Here is a 12,676-nt window from a genome sequence, read left to right as displayed (position 1 = left end):
AACCGTGAACGCAAGCTTACTTTTAAAGCTAAAGGCTCGCTGGCTGCGACATTTTTAAATATTAACCGATTGTTGAACCGGTTGTTAAACTTCTATATCAAAAAACTACATCATCTGTTTCTTAAGTATAATTAATAGGTAGCACCCCGATCTTTCGCTATTGCAGAAAACATATCCATTTATCGATATCGATCGGTGGAAGCTCTTCAGGCCACGGCTATCGGATGTCAGCGAGTGCAATTTATCGGCCATTTCCTAAAGTGAAACATTTTTGTATATTCCCGATCGCCATGGCCGGATCAAACCTGTTGATTCATCTAGACACCATCGATCAGAACGATCTGATCTACGTGGAACGTGACATGAACTTTGCCCAAAAGGTATGGCACCTCCCTGGGAGGACTTTTCGAATATGACTCAAATGTTTTACACATCCGCTAGACCAAAGTGTTAATTAAACAGTAGAACCTTCGTTTTCTTCTAGGTGGGCCTCTGCTTTCTGCTTTATGGCGACGACCACTCGGATGCCACCTACATTCTGCAGAAACTTTTGGCCATGACACGATCAGACTTCCCGCAAAGTGATCTACTCATAAAGTTCGCCAAGTCCCGGCCAGAAACCTGGAGAAGACATCTCGTGGAGGCCCTGTGCATTATTGGGGCCCGCAAGGTGCTCCGGAGACTGGGTTTCTGCTGGCAGGAGCTGCGAATGCACTACTTGCCGCATATCGCTGGGATCACGCTGCATGTCCATCCTCTGTTGAAGAGCCTCTACAGGATGTGTGAGGAGTTGTCGTTGGTGCAGAGTGGCCGCTTGCTCCTAGATGTTCGCGAAAAGGTGGAGAGCCAGCAGGCAGGAGATCCACTTCGCTTCTACGATCCCGCGTACCTGGAGATCTTTTTGCTGGACTGGCTGACCAGAAGGAGCATAAAGTTAGGGGACATAAATGCCGCAGGCAGCGATGTTCAGCTGCTGGTCGGCCATTTGAAGTCCAACGGTCTGCAGGCGCAAGCAAATTTGCTCAAAGACACCATCATTAGTAACGCTCCGGAGCCAGATGCGGCTGGCACTGCTGCGATGGCAGTCAAGCAAGAGATTGAATCGGATAACCAGCAGTCGTACTGTTCCACACAAATAGATGCTCTTAAGTTGACCCGGGAGAACGCAGGAATCGCCTTGATTATCAACCAGCAGAAGTTTCACCGGAATGTTAGCAGGGATAATATGGTTTCATCTCTGCAATATTGAGTAACAAAAAGAAGTACAACATTGCCCTTCTCCACAGAAATTTCTGTCGCCCGACCCACTGCGTAGACGGGATGGCACGGATGTGGATAAAGAACGACTAATCGAGGTGTTTTCCTCGATGGGATACAATGTGGAGGCGTACGACAACGTGGATCACATGGGCATCATAGAGCGCATTCGCAGTGCGTGCGATAGATCGCTCGTGCGCGATTCCCTAGTGGTCTTCATCCTGAGCCACGGCTTCGAGGAGGCCGTCTACGCATCCAACAGCATCGCCATGAAGATCACGGATATCGAGGACTTGCTCTGCAGCTACGACACCCTGTACTACAAACCGAAGTTGCTAATCATACAAGCCTGCCAGGAGAAGCTTGTCCATAAAAAGAAGCCAAATGAGCTCGTAAGGAGATTTATAAGCATGAAGTCGTCGAATGGGAAAGCCTATACATTTTCGTATTCCTCTTTCAGTTTAGGATAGACGTGACCACCGTGTCGCCGGACCAGCACATCGACATGCTGCGGGCCATGTCCACGGTAAATGGATATGCTGCTCTGCGCCACACCCAAACAGGTAGCTGGTTTATCGGGAGCCTGTGCGATGCCATCGATCGCCGTTCCGCCAGGTAAAAAGCTGCCAAAGCAAGCTAGCCCCGAATTAATGCATAAGTTGTTCTTTGTTACTTTAGTGAACACATCGCCGATATCCTGACGATTGTCACCAACGAAGTGTCTAAAAAGCGAGGCAGTAATGACGAGTCCATGGTGCCGAATGTTAAAAGCACATTTCGCCAGCACGTGTACTTTCCACCTCGTCTGTGATTTTGGTTTTTAACGTTAGCGCAGTTGTACGTCCACTCAAATTGCTCTATAAAGGTAAAAATACATTTTTATAAAGTTTAGTGTACTTTTGCTATTTTTTCAATGACTTCAATACTAATTTAGTACTTTTCGTCAGAATTTTTTAAAGAACAAAAAAATTAATAGTATCCTATATTATGCAAGATATTTATACATCTAATTGTAAGGTTTCTTATTGGGGTGTTTCCTTCTTTTACGTTATGTGGACTCTTCATCTTCCACGACCATAGGTTTGGCGGCTGCCTGCTTCTTCTGCTTCGCCACCTTCTTGTTGGGTTGAAGATCCTTGGCGACGAGCTGAATTTGTTCACGCAGTTTCTGCCACTTCTCGCCTCCTTGGGCGAGGATCTTAAGCAGCAGATTGAGTTCCTTGGAACTGCTAGCCTTCGTTTCTAGCTGATTTACATATCTGGCTATCTGCTTCTCAAATTTCTTGGAAGACGAGTTGTTGTCCTTGAAAGCGACTTCGAGCCGGCGACCTTGCTCGCTGAGCAGCTTCAGTATCTGTGCCCGCCGAAAACTGCGTGTTTTCTGTACGTCCAAGTGAGAGGCCAGGACAACGGCCAGCGGAGCAACTCCCTGCCATTGGCCAGACTGAAAGAGGGCTTCGAAACTGGCCAGAGAGAGGCGACTACGTCGCTTGGCTACCCACAGCTCCAGGAATTCGACTAGAAGGGGCCAGACGGCACTTTTCTTGGGCTCGCCATCTGCTGATGCCTGGCTGACCAGGTAAGCGAAGCACCTGTCCCGCCAAATAATGATGTCTCTTTTGGCCTGTCGGCTGGCGGGCTGCTTGCCGTTCTCTTGGTCCTCTTCTGAATGCTCCTCGCCAGACGACATCAGCTGCTCAATGGCTTCCAGAATGGGTGCGGTGCTCTGATTTTCCTTGAGTTCGATATTCCTAGCGAGTATCTTTTTGAGCAACTTCAAACTGGCTTCTCGCAAGGATTGTAGTTTGCTGTCTGCGGCGCAATGGCTGTACACCTGGAACACGCAATGTAGCACGTCCAGGATTACCGATTGAGTTGGTTTCTTGGTTATGAAGAGCTCCAACAAATCCAAGGCACGAATGCGGAAGTGCAGCAGGTTGGTGCTATCAATGCGTTCCGATTTGGTGGGACGCTCCTTCTCCTGGGCTTTGCGCGACTTGGGTCGGAACATCTGAAAAGACCGCTCCAAAGCAGCATTCAAGCGTTCGCCCTGCTCCTCGTCCACATCGTTCCAATCCACGCTGCTGGCGCCATCGTCATCAGCGTCGCCATCGTTGACCAAAGCCTGGCGAACGCTCTCTCGAATTTGGGCCAAATGGGACTCTGCATCGTCCTCGCCCTCGTCCTCCTCTTCATCTTCATCTTCATCTTCTGAATCATCGCTTGAATCCTTCAACGATTCTTCCTTGTCGAGTTCGTCATCGCTCTCCTCCTCGCCATCGCTCTTTTTGCTCAGGGGATTTTTGTTCATGTTGAGCACTTCGAGGACCTGTTCTAGGTTACCGTGCTCAAGGTGCGGAATCAAAGCGGTGGCCACCAGTTGAACAAACTCCCGCCAGAAGTGACCTGTTTGCAAAAGTAACTGGAGTAGGGCATCTGTAAGCACGTCCTGCCATTTGAGCTCTTCGTTAACCTAGAGCAAACCAGTTATTTTAGATTTAGGATGACATTGAAGTATAGGTTCTCTACTTACTTGCTCCTTGCTCTTTTGCAGTGCATTCTTACGGCAGATAATCAGATCTTCCAACACGGTGATGGATGGGGGAATCTTTGTGCACAAAGCCAAAGAAACAAACAGGATAAGAGCCTCGAATGATTGGCCAACGACATCGGATTCCTTGCTGGGCCGCTCCAGCAGTTTCTCGACCTGCTTCCATGCCTTTTGCAGTGATTCGTCTCTCGGCGAACGCAATTTGCTCTCCGCATCCGGTTGTCCCAACTCTTTGTTAAGGTAACTCAATGTCTTCTGCAGCAACTGGCAAAGTCCTGGCAGACCCGAGCACTTGTGCAGCAGGGAGCCCAGGAATATCTCCTCACAACGCGCCGCGCACTGGCGACTAAAAGCGCTGGCTTGGGCAGCTTCACACGGCTTCTTACTGGCATCTAAGTGGAAAAGGCCAGCGAGCAACAAGTAGTTCAACTGTTTCTGTCGCCATTTGGCTGTCTGACTAAGCTTTGAGTGGTTCAGTATCAATTGCATCTGGTTAAGGCAGTGCACTCGGCTGACTCTGTCCTCGTCCTCCAATGAGTACAGCTTGTTGTTGTAGTAGTCGTACAGCTTGTGAAGGCTCTCGACGCTGAGTTGATTTATCAGTTTCTGGCAGAAACGCGGCAAGGAAATCACCGAGTCCAGCTGCAGTGTGTGCTCCAGCAGTTTGAGCAGCAGGTGAAGTTTGTTATCATCGTTTTGGAACTGCTTTTCGTAACACAAAACCAAGGATCCCTCGAACTTGAAGCAAATCTCCTTCAGCTTCTTTAGCGACGGTTTCTTGCCCTCACCTTTGTCCCATTTCACAGATGAACATTCATGCAACAGGAACTGTACACAGGTCGGTGTAAAGATATCCAGGATGAGTTGTTCTTCCCTTGGCTTAAAGTTGAGGAGCACGTGGCTCAGTACTTGGATGGCACACGCCTTGGCTGCATTCAGTTTGAGTGGCTGCTTAGAATCGATATATTGCTGCCAGGCGGCGAGCATATCCTTTCCGCCATTAACAAGAAAACTAGCCAATCTGGCATATACGCCATCGCTGTGAATGGTGGAACCGGAGAAATACAAATCGAAAAGCTGTGTGTACACTGGTTTCTTGGGCCACAAGCTGGCTAGAATGTTCTCCCGTCCCAGTACGGACGAAAAGGTCAGATGCACGGCGAGCAAGACATCGCAAGTGTTCACTTTCAAGCCACTCAACGGCTTGTTTAGCTCGGGTTGCAGAAGTGGCCACACGTACTCCTCGAAGATCGCAGCGGGTAGCTACGTAAAATCATAAGAAACTGTAGTCAATCTCCTTCAGAAAAGCTTAAGCACCAACCTGTTTAAAGGAGACCGCCAGGATATCACCACACAGGGACACCAAGTACTCCCTGCCCTTTAGCTGGGCTGCCAGAATCTGGAAGACTGCCGTAACCAGCTTGGGCTCGGCCTTAGCGAACTGCGGGGTCTGCAGAATGCAGAAGGCTGTAACCAATTGACCGACGGCCGCTAGTGAGTCCTCCTTGCCCCTCTGCTGGCTGCCAACGGCCAGGTCTCGCTTCAGAGTCTCCAGAACCTCAAAAGCATCAATGGCGGGCACGGCGTTTAGGATGCAGTGTATGTAACTGGCGGCCAGGCTCACCGTCTTCATGTCATCTGCTCCTGTGGAGCGGATCAGGCGCTTGAGCACGTAGCCGGTGGTCGCAGTGCGCTGAGGACGAAGAATTTCAACAATTAGTAAGCGAAACTACTTGGACAGCTGGTAGGGACCAACCTGCTCAGCATTTGTATCATCGCGCAGCAGTGTTATGAGCGAATTGATCATCTTCTTGGTCAGTTGACTGCCCTGCATCTTTTTGAAGACCACAAAAACGGCCTTGTTGATCTGAGACACCTTCAGGTTGGCGTTGCTTGCGGTATTTTCCTTTTCCTCGGTCTCCGCCGGCTTCTCCTTCTTGGACTTCTTCAAAATCTTGGCCGGTATTTGCGAGTCCGCTTCGGATTTTTGAGTTTTTGCCCGCTTGCGGTCCTCCTTGGCCTTTGTCTTGGTTGCATTTGGTGCACCATTGGTTACGGGTTTATCCACCTTGCTCTTCATTTCTGCTCTGTTTTTGGGGATCACTTAATTTACCTTTAAATTATTTCGGAAATAACGTCCTATTTCTATTTTATATGCACGTGCGCAAAGTTGAGTTATCGACAGCCGGAGGGTGCTATCGGAGCATATTGTTATTTAAAATCGGAAGGCGGTAATTCGCCTATCGAAAAGTTTCCCCTGAGCATTTAAAATTACAAGCTGGATGATTTCTTTACCCTTATTTCTTGTTCAAGGGGTCAGTCTCTATTTTGAAGTTTAGCCATAATATTTTGCACATAATATTGGCTTGCCAGTATCAGCTTCTTGCTAGTTTACCACTAAATACCAAATGTTGAAATCTTTACATTTTCCGCACGCGCAAATTTGGTTCGATTGGCAAATTGGACAGTCTGGCAACGCCCGCCCGCCTATCGATAATAAGGCACGACTATCGCCCATCTCCAACTGCCATACTGTTTCCTGTCCAACTTTTTTCGCTCTTTCTTTCTTTTAACAGCGTCTGAGGTGGAGTGTTATTCCGCGAAAATAAGTCTGAATTGTAGTGCAATCACTTGCGAAGTGTGTTAAATCAAGCGCTGAAGCGCATGCAACTCCAGTGCGCTTGATCCGCACCGCATTTCCTATTATATTTTTTTTTTTGAGTGCTCAGCTATTATTTAGCGCCCGCGTGCTCGCGGCAGTCGCAGCAAAGATTGATACCTGTGTGCGAGTTTGTGTTTCATGTGTGCGTGCCTCTCGAAAGACCAGTGAACAAGGTCCCCCCTAACCCGACTCACAGTGCAGTTGGGACGCGGGCCCTGCCCTTTTCCTCGTCAGAATTCGCCAAGGGCAGGGACACCTCGCTTGGCAATTTCAGACGCACGCACAAACGGGAAAGAGCTGCCTGGCGATTTCCGCGAGCACGCGTGTGCCTTTTTTTTTTTTTTTTTTATATCATTGATATTTCATTGAATACTTTGATTTGTGCTAGGTGAAGCCCACTAATAGTCTCTCGTTTGCATCCTCAGTTAAAATGGCAGTGCGCTACGAGCTGGCTATTGGCCTGAACAAGGGCCACAAGACCTCGAAGATCAGGAATGTGAAGTACACCGGCGACAAGAAGGTCAAGGGTCTGCGCGGATCGCGCTTGAAGAACGTAAGTTTGCACGCCCGTTTATTCTTTGTTTACACGGACGACTCTACTCTTAAATTCCTTGCAGATCCAAACCCGCCACACCAAGTTCATGCGCGACTTGGTCCGCGAGGTCGTTGGCCACGCTCCCTATGAGAAGCGCACCATGGAGTTGCTGAAGGTGTCCAAGGATAAGAGGGCCCTGAAGTTCCTCAAGCGCCGCCTGGGCACCCACATCCGTGCCAAGAGGAAGCGTGAGGAGTTGTCCAACATCCTCACCCAGCTGAGGAAGGCCCAGACCCACGCCAAGTAAACGGACGGAATCTGATTCGACATCTCGGCATCGGAAGGCAACCTGGAGCGCCGTGTTATGTTCTCATTTCTTTCCGATGACGTTACTTGAGAATTAAACAACTAAAATTCGTTAAAAAAAAAAACCAATCACCACAAGTGTGTTTATTTTTTTCGAGTGCAGAGGAAGCTAACCTCACAAATGGCCGCAAAACTGAGTGAAAGAGTTCGAGATATGATAGGTTGTAACCTACATACATCTTCCTAAGAGAAGGACTACACTTTCAATTGAGCTCAGTTTAATGATAGCCGCCACAGAAGTGTGGCTTTACAGCAGCGATTAAAGTGCTAAAGTTATCCAAGGTCGGTCCCCAAATTTCAAAGATTCAAGCGTAGTAAGCATTTTTCATACGTTGAAATACTTTCCTGTGTAGAAGCACATTAAATACTGATCATCTTTTAAGTTTGTATAGATCATCTGTATATTTCGTTTTTCTCTGCATTTTTATTCGCTACACAACTTAAGAAATGAAGTCAAGTCACTTATTAGCTACTTATAGAAATTCTGGGCAAAGAGAAGCAGGCGCGCACGTACGATATGATAATATGATCAATGGAATCAATGGATTTTTCGGTGCGAACCTACTAAAACTAAATAGCCCTTGAAACTCTTGTGTCATCTTTGGGGTTAAAGGATTCGATCTAATGTTAAATGGAGGAGAATTAAAATATATGGCCAGCGAACAAGTGAAGGCAGTTTTTCAGTTTTCATACACTCTATTAAAGTAAGAACCGAATACAAAGGTGCGAAACGTAAATGAAAACTGATATTGAACATTGATATACTAATTAGTGAAATTAAAAAAGTGAGGCACAATAAAAATACAAATAAGTTCACAAATATAAAGCAAAAATTCAATGACAGCAATACAAGCAATGAGAAATGGCCTTCTCCTATAAGTGCTGCAGAATTCAACACCCTTAAGCTGCTAGTTTTTTTATTCAATTCCCAGAGTGGCTGACTCCTTGATCCTTACACACTACGATTAGTTTTGTTTGTGCAGTGGGCAGGGTATCGCGTCCCCGGGTGCTATCTCATCCAATCGCACTAGGTTCTAGGTAGGACTAAATGCTTAATGTAATGTAAAGGGCACACGAGATCAAAGGGTTGGCTGCCGGGCGGCTCTATTCCTCACAGCTCCTCTGCTAGGCTGGGCAGGGAGATTACCACTTCACCCATCAGCTGCGCCTCGTTCGGATCATTCGAGACGATGATGCGCTCGAACTCGGTATTTGTGGGATCCACGATCTCGTAGCAGGATCCTGTGCCCGGTTTCGCTAGCGAGTCGTTCACCTGCGGCGACAGTATTTGCTGGGTCACCTCCAAGCTCTCGAGGCGCGTCGTCTCGAGGCGGTAGAACCCGTTCTCGTCCACCCGGTAGGTGAATCTTTTGTGGCCCGAAGGCAGGCGGAAGCCGTGCTTCTTCATAAGGTGAGCGGAGAGCGACTTGCCGCTCTTGAAGAAGCGCTCGCAGCAGTGGCAGGCGTACAGAATGGGATTGTTGCCGTGCACCTCGAGGAAGTGCTGTAAGAGAAACAGGAGGGTTACTTGCGGTCGAGCGAATGGCAGAAAGGAATCCAGCTTTGGGGAACGGTGGCTTACCCGTCGCATCTGCGTGTAGGTGCGTACAGAATAATGACAGTCGGGATGCTCGCACTGGTGCACCGTCTTCGAGTGGACAATCTGAACGTGCTTGGCCAGATCCGACTCCCGAACGCAGCGCGTGTCACACTCACTACACTTGAGCGGTTTGTCCTTGAGGTGGCGGTACCGAATGTGGGTGGTCAGCGAGCTGGCCGAGCTGCAGGTCATGTCGCACATGGTGCACTTGTAGCAGTTAACGTGTCGCACCACGTGGCTCTTCAGCAGCTTCTTGGTGGCAAAGAACTTGAAGCATTGGGCGCACTGGAAGCTGTTTGCTGTAACAGATTAGAGGGTGGCCAAGTAGTTAAGTAAACTAAATTAAATCATTGCGGGTTTTGTCAGGAATAACGTATGGCTATAGATATGGCAGCAAGGGTTTTTTTTATGTGTTTTTAAAGAGCAAGTCTCGCACTCACTGTTGTTTTCCGGCTGGCGTCTAAGGTGATCAAAGAGCGTAGTCTTGGTGCGGAACAGTTCGCCGCAGTGGAAGCAAGCCACCTGCTTCTTGTTGGAGTGGGTACTGATGTGCTCGATGAGGCGGTACTTGTTGCCCATGTGCTTGTGGCACATGGCCCAGTTGCACATCGTCTTGGGCCGCTCGTCTTCCGGCGTCTTCTGTATGTCGTACTCGAATAGGGCGTGCTTAACGATGTGGTCCTGGAACTCCACAATCGAAACGAACTCCCTCTCACAGTCGGTCCAACCACATCGAAAGTTCTGGCCCAGAGCGGGCAGCTTCTCCATGAGGCGGGCCGGAGCAGTGCAGGCGGGGATTTCCGGATGCAGATCGCACTCCAGCTTCCCCTGCAGGAGCAGGTTCAAGTAGTAGCCGTGGTAGTACGAATGCCGTTCAAACTCCACCTGGTTTTCGGTGCGGAAATCGCAGGAGTTCCATGTGCATTGATGCTCCGTGTGCTCCGCATGCGCCCCCCGATCGTCCTGGGCCTTCGCATAGTGCTCCAGATGATCCCCAATATGCCCGTTCAGGCTCCACTCGCCAGTGCAGATCTCCTGGCAGTCGCGCCATCCGCAGGTCAGTTCCAGTTCCGCGGGCTTCTTTCGCTTGCCAGGCGGCTGAGGCGCAGGCACTGATGACTGGGGCCTTAGCATGGTTTTCCTGACAGGATTTACACTCTTAATCCCGGATATTAGTTGAATTTGAAATTAAAAGTAAACCTGGAGCAAACAACAACTTTATCGACGAGCTGGTCCAATCGATTTTTCATCGATACATCGCTTTTGTAAAGGTCGCTCAAGAAATCGATGGTAAATTCCTCTTCCTTTTGAATTAGTTGAATAGTTAGTGGTTTAATATTTTTCAACTTATCTATGTTTTTTTTTCCGAAAAGTCATTAAAATTCCATCGACAAAATCGACATTTTTTTATTTTGGCTGGTACACATTGCTGTTAAGGATGACTTTAAGTTCGCTTCGAGAAGCGATTTTTAGAAACAACATAATTATAATTTCATATAAATTTGTTCTTATAATTTCATCAATTAATTGAAATATATGTCCAGTTCCGATAACACGCACAGCCAATCGAAAGCGCGAAGCTATCGATTGTTCTCGTGGTTATCGTGCAGCGGAAATCGGAAAAACGTGTGAAAAAGGTGCGTGACTTTTTGTTGTGGAATCCAACCCGATTTTCATAGATTTTTCCTCCCACGCAGTATAAGCGAGCAAGTATGTCTGGACGCGAGGGCGGTAAGAAGAAGCCTCTGAAGGCGCCGAAGAAGGACTCCAAAGACCTGGACGAGGACGACATGGCCTTCAAGCAAAAGCAGAAGGAGCAGCAGAAGGCTCTGGAGGCGGCCAAGGCGAACGCCTCAAAGAAGGGTCCTCTCGTAGGAGGCGGCATCAAGAAGTCGGGAAAGAAGTGAAGCTGCCACGCCTCCATCTGTAGTCCGCAACCCACTGGATTCTGGACGCTGAATTGCCAGCCGAAGCACACCCATGTGGACCATAATCTTTTTATACTTACGATTACCATTAAATAGATCATTGTACGTCAGGATAGAGATTTATTGTTGCGTTGCATTCTTTTGGGGATTTCCCTCTAAGCGTGTGGGAAGCTCGACTGCGTCCCGGGTAGCTGAACGGATTGCGAGGCCACGGCACAGGCGGCGGCTATGTGCTCCTCCAGTTTCCTCGTTGGATGACGGGCCAAGTTGTGGGCCAAGGCCCCAATGAAGGCGTCTCCAGCCCCCGTCGTGTCCACCACTTTTTCGGGCGGCACACTCGGCGCAGCCACATGCTGGCACACGCCCTTGGAGTCGGCGGAACCGAAAACGGCTCCTAGTTTGCCCAGAGTTATGATCACCGTGTTGGCACCTGCCGCTATCAGCTTTCCAACCGCATCTTCGGCGTGCCTGGCAGAAGTGGGACCCGATTTAGTTGGCAGTACGACTGGTTTACGCTTACTCGCACTTACTCTATGTTGCCAATGTCGGGCATCTGAGTCATCAGTGCCGCCTCGCTTTCGTTCACACAGAAGATGCTGGCCAACTGAAGAAGTTCGGGGGGTGTGTCGGCCATGGCCGGAGCCGCATTGACGATGGACACGCCCCGGAAGGCTCTCAGAGCGGTCAGGGTGGCCTCAACGGGCGTCTCCAGCTGGCACACCAGAACTTTGGCTTCCTGGAAGAGCGCCTTCGCCGAGGAAACGTCACACGAGCTCAGTCGATTGTTGGCGCCCACCACAATGATGATGTTGTTCTCGCCGCCATCTGACACGGCTATCTGGGCCACGCCCGTCGTTTCCTCCGCCAGCTGCTCGACGTGGTTTACATTGACGCGCTCCTCGCGCAGATGTCTCAGGTAGTCGCTGCCGAATGTGTCTGCCCCCAGTTTGGCCACCAGAGCTGTTCGGGATCCCTGGCGCGCGGCAGCCACACACTGATTGGCGCCCTTGCCGCCGTAGCCAATCTGAAAGCGATGCCCATGGAGCGTTTCTCCGGCTTTCGGTAGACGGGTCGTGTAGCTGGAAAAGGTGTTGTATTTGTAAGATTCTCCTTGGGATCGAGCCTTCTCTGCCCACCTACCTTATAAAGTCAATGATGGCCGAGCCGAACACCAGCACTTCCGTTTGGGCCATTGCTGCAATTGCACTAGTCTCTTGTGGGTAGTCTGTTATTTATAGTTTCTTGTGGAATGGAGAAGCAGAGACGAGAGTTCACTGCCGCTTATCACTCGAGATTACTTGACCTCGGTGGAGGAGGGGAAGGGCGACAGCGGGGCAGCCGAACGAGCACTATCAGCCAACTGGCCCAGTCCGCTTCTGGCCGAGATCGGGGAAGAGGTACGGCCGATAAATCGGCGAACTATATAGCTAAAATACCAAAAAAATACCATGATAACCGGATCATTCATATTTCGAACGAATGATGTAGAACGAAACTTTCGATTGTTTTCGATTTTAACAATTGGAATGCTTAGTAATATATGTACATATGAATAATAATGGAGAAAACGTAGTTATGTTTGTTTAATTGCTTTTAGCTTATGCAAACTAAATTAAGATACTAGCACAAGCCACTGTTGAAAAAAGAAATTTTATATATCTGTTATTAAGCATTATTATTCTTCAATATAATAAAATTATTTCAAACTAATAAGGTTGTGTTATCCTTTGCGGTTCGATTTTATTCAAATCAAAACAAAAATCATTCCAAAAACCAT

General features: G+C 48.7%; 6 protein-coding genes, 1 long non-coding RNA gene and 1 other non-coding gene across 17 annotated transcripts; 4 read left to right on the top strand and 4 right to left on the bottom strand.

Moving 5' to 3' along the window:
- Nucleotides 1–228: 228 nt before the first annotated feature.
- Nucleotides 229–2,152, top strand: Dredd (Death related ced-3/Nedd2-like caspase). Of its 4 annotated transcripts, none has more exons than NM_057903.4 (5): nt 229–380; nt 485–1,210; nt 1,287–1,649; nt 1,718–1,872; nt 1,936–2,152. In NM_057903.4, exons 1-5 carry the CDS (start codon nt 291–293, stop codon nt 2,066–2,068), a joined length of 1,467 nt encoding a protein of 488 aa, NP_477251.3. In that variant the 5' UTR covers nt 229–290; the 3' UTR covers nt 2,069–2,152. The 4 variants fall into 4 exon arrangements, with proteins under 4 accessions (NP_477251.3, NP_477249.3, NP_001284751.1 ...); NM_057901.4 differs by having other exon boundaries at nt 485–1,228; NM_001297822.1 differs by having other exon boundaries at nt 466–1,228.
- Nucleotides 2,023–2,083, top strand: mir-9372 (mir-9372 stem loop). The gene has a single exon (NR_144665.1). It is a non-coding gene; the product is annotated as a mir-9372 precursor RNA (primary transcript).
- Mybbp1A (MYB binding protein 1a) lies at nt 2,141–6,001 on the bottom strand. The gene is made up of 4 exons (NM_057245.3): nt 5,565–6,001; nt 5,130–5,501; nt 3,791–5,071; nt 2,141–3,730 (listed from the first exon to the last, which is right to left on the bottom strand). Exons 1-4 carry the CDS (start codon nt 5,886–5,888, stop codon nt 2,306–2,308), a joined length of 3,402 nt encoding a protein of 1,133 aa, NP_476593.2. The 5' UTR covers nt 5,889–6,001; the 3' UTR covers nt 2,141–2,305.
- A 289-nt stretch (nt 6,002–6,290) lies between these two features.
- Nucleotides 6,291–7,436, top strand: RpL36 (Ribosomal protein L36). 5 transcript variants are annotated; one of them, NM_057281.4, is made up of 3 exons: nt 6,291–6,392; nt 6,896–7,023; nt 7,088–7,425. In NM_057281.4, exons 2-3 carry the CDS (start codon nt 6,901–6,903, stop codon nt 7,310–7,312), a joined length of 348 nt encoding a protein of 115 aa, NP_476629.1. In that variant the 5' UTR covers nt 6,291–6,392; nt 6,896–6,900; the 3' UTR covers nt 7,313–7,425. The 5 variants fall into 5 exon arrangements, with proteins under 5 accessions (NP_476629.1, NP_726688.1, NP_726686.1 ...); NM_166855.2 differs by having other exon boundaries at nt 6,358–6,426; NM_166853.2 differs by having other exon boundaries at nt 6,358–6,446.
- A 321-nt stretch (nt 7,437–7,757) lies between these two features.
- On the bottom strand, nt 7,758–10,232 carry Hinfp (Histone H4 transcription factor). 3 transcript variants are annotated; one of them, NM_166852.3, is made up of 4 exons: nt 9,857–10,232; nt 9,412–9,799; nt 8,954–9,270; nt 7,758–8,875 (listed from the first exon to the last, which is right to left on the bottom strand). In NM_166852.3, the coding sequence occupies exons 1-4, from the start codon at nt 10,103–10,105 to the stop codon at nt 8,483–8,485; spliced, it is 1,347 nt and encodes a 448-aa protein (NP_726685.1). In that variant the 5' UTR covers nt 10,106–10,232; the 3' UTR covers nt 7,758–8,482. The 3 variants fall into 3 exon arrangements, with proteins under 3 accessions (NP_726685.1, NP_726684.1, NP_652054.1); NM_166851.3 differs by having other exon boundaries at nt 9,412–10,112; nt 10,172–10,232; NM_143797.3 differs by having other exon boundaries at nt 9,412–10,232.
- On the bottom strand, nt 10,113–10,527 carry lncRNA:CR45475 (long non-coding RNA:CR45475). Its single transcript, NR_123763.2, has one exon. It is a non-coding gene; the product is annotated as a long non-coding RNA:CR45475 (long non-coding RNA).
- A 43-nt stretch (nt 10,528–10,570) lies between these two features.
- Nucleotides 10,571–11,017, top strand: CG13364 (uncharacterized protein). The gene is made up of 2 exons (NM_144243.2): nt 10,571–10,608; nt 10,669–11,017. Exon 2 carries the CDS (start codon nt 10,684–10,686, stop codon nt 10,876–10,878), a length of 195 nt encoding a protein of 64 aa, NP_652500.1. The 5' UTR covers nt 10,571–10,608; nt 10,669–10,683; the 3' UTR covers nt 10,879–11,017.
- CG13369 (uncharacterized protein) lies at nt 11,009–12,306 on the bottom strand. The gene is made up of 3 exons (NM_130494.4): nt 12,040–12,306; nt 11,430–11,978; nt 11,009–11,367 (listed from the first exon to the last, which is right to left on the bottom strand). Exons 1-3 carry the CDS (start codon nt 12,090–12,092, stop codon nt 11,055–11,057), a joined length of 915 nt encoding a protein of 304 aa, NP_569850.1. The 5' UTR covers nt 12,093–12,306; the 3' UTR covers nt 11,009–11,054.
- Nucleotides 12,307–12,676: the final 370 nt, after the last annotated feature.

The sequence above is a fragment of the Drosophila melanogaster genome, chromosome X (genome assembly GCF_000001215.4).
Source record: "Drosophila melanogaster chromosome X".
Lineage (NCBI taxonomy): Eukaryota > Metazoa > Arthropoda > Insecta > Diptera > Drosophilidae > Drosophila > Drosophila melanogaster.
Note: the sequence above shows the minus strand (reverse complement) of the source record. Positions and strands in the feature narration are given on the sequence as shown.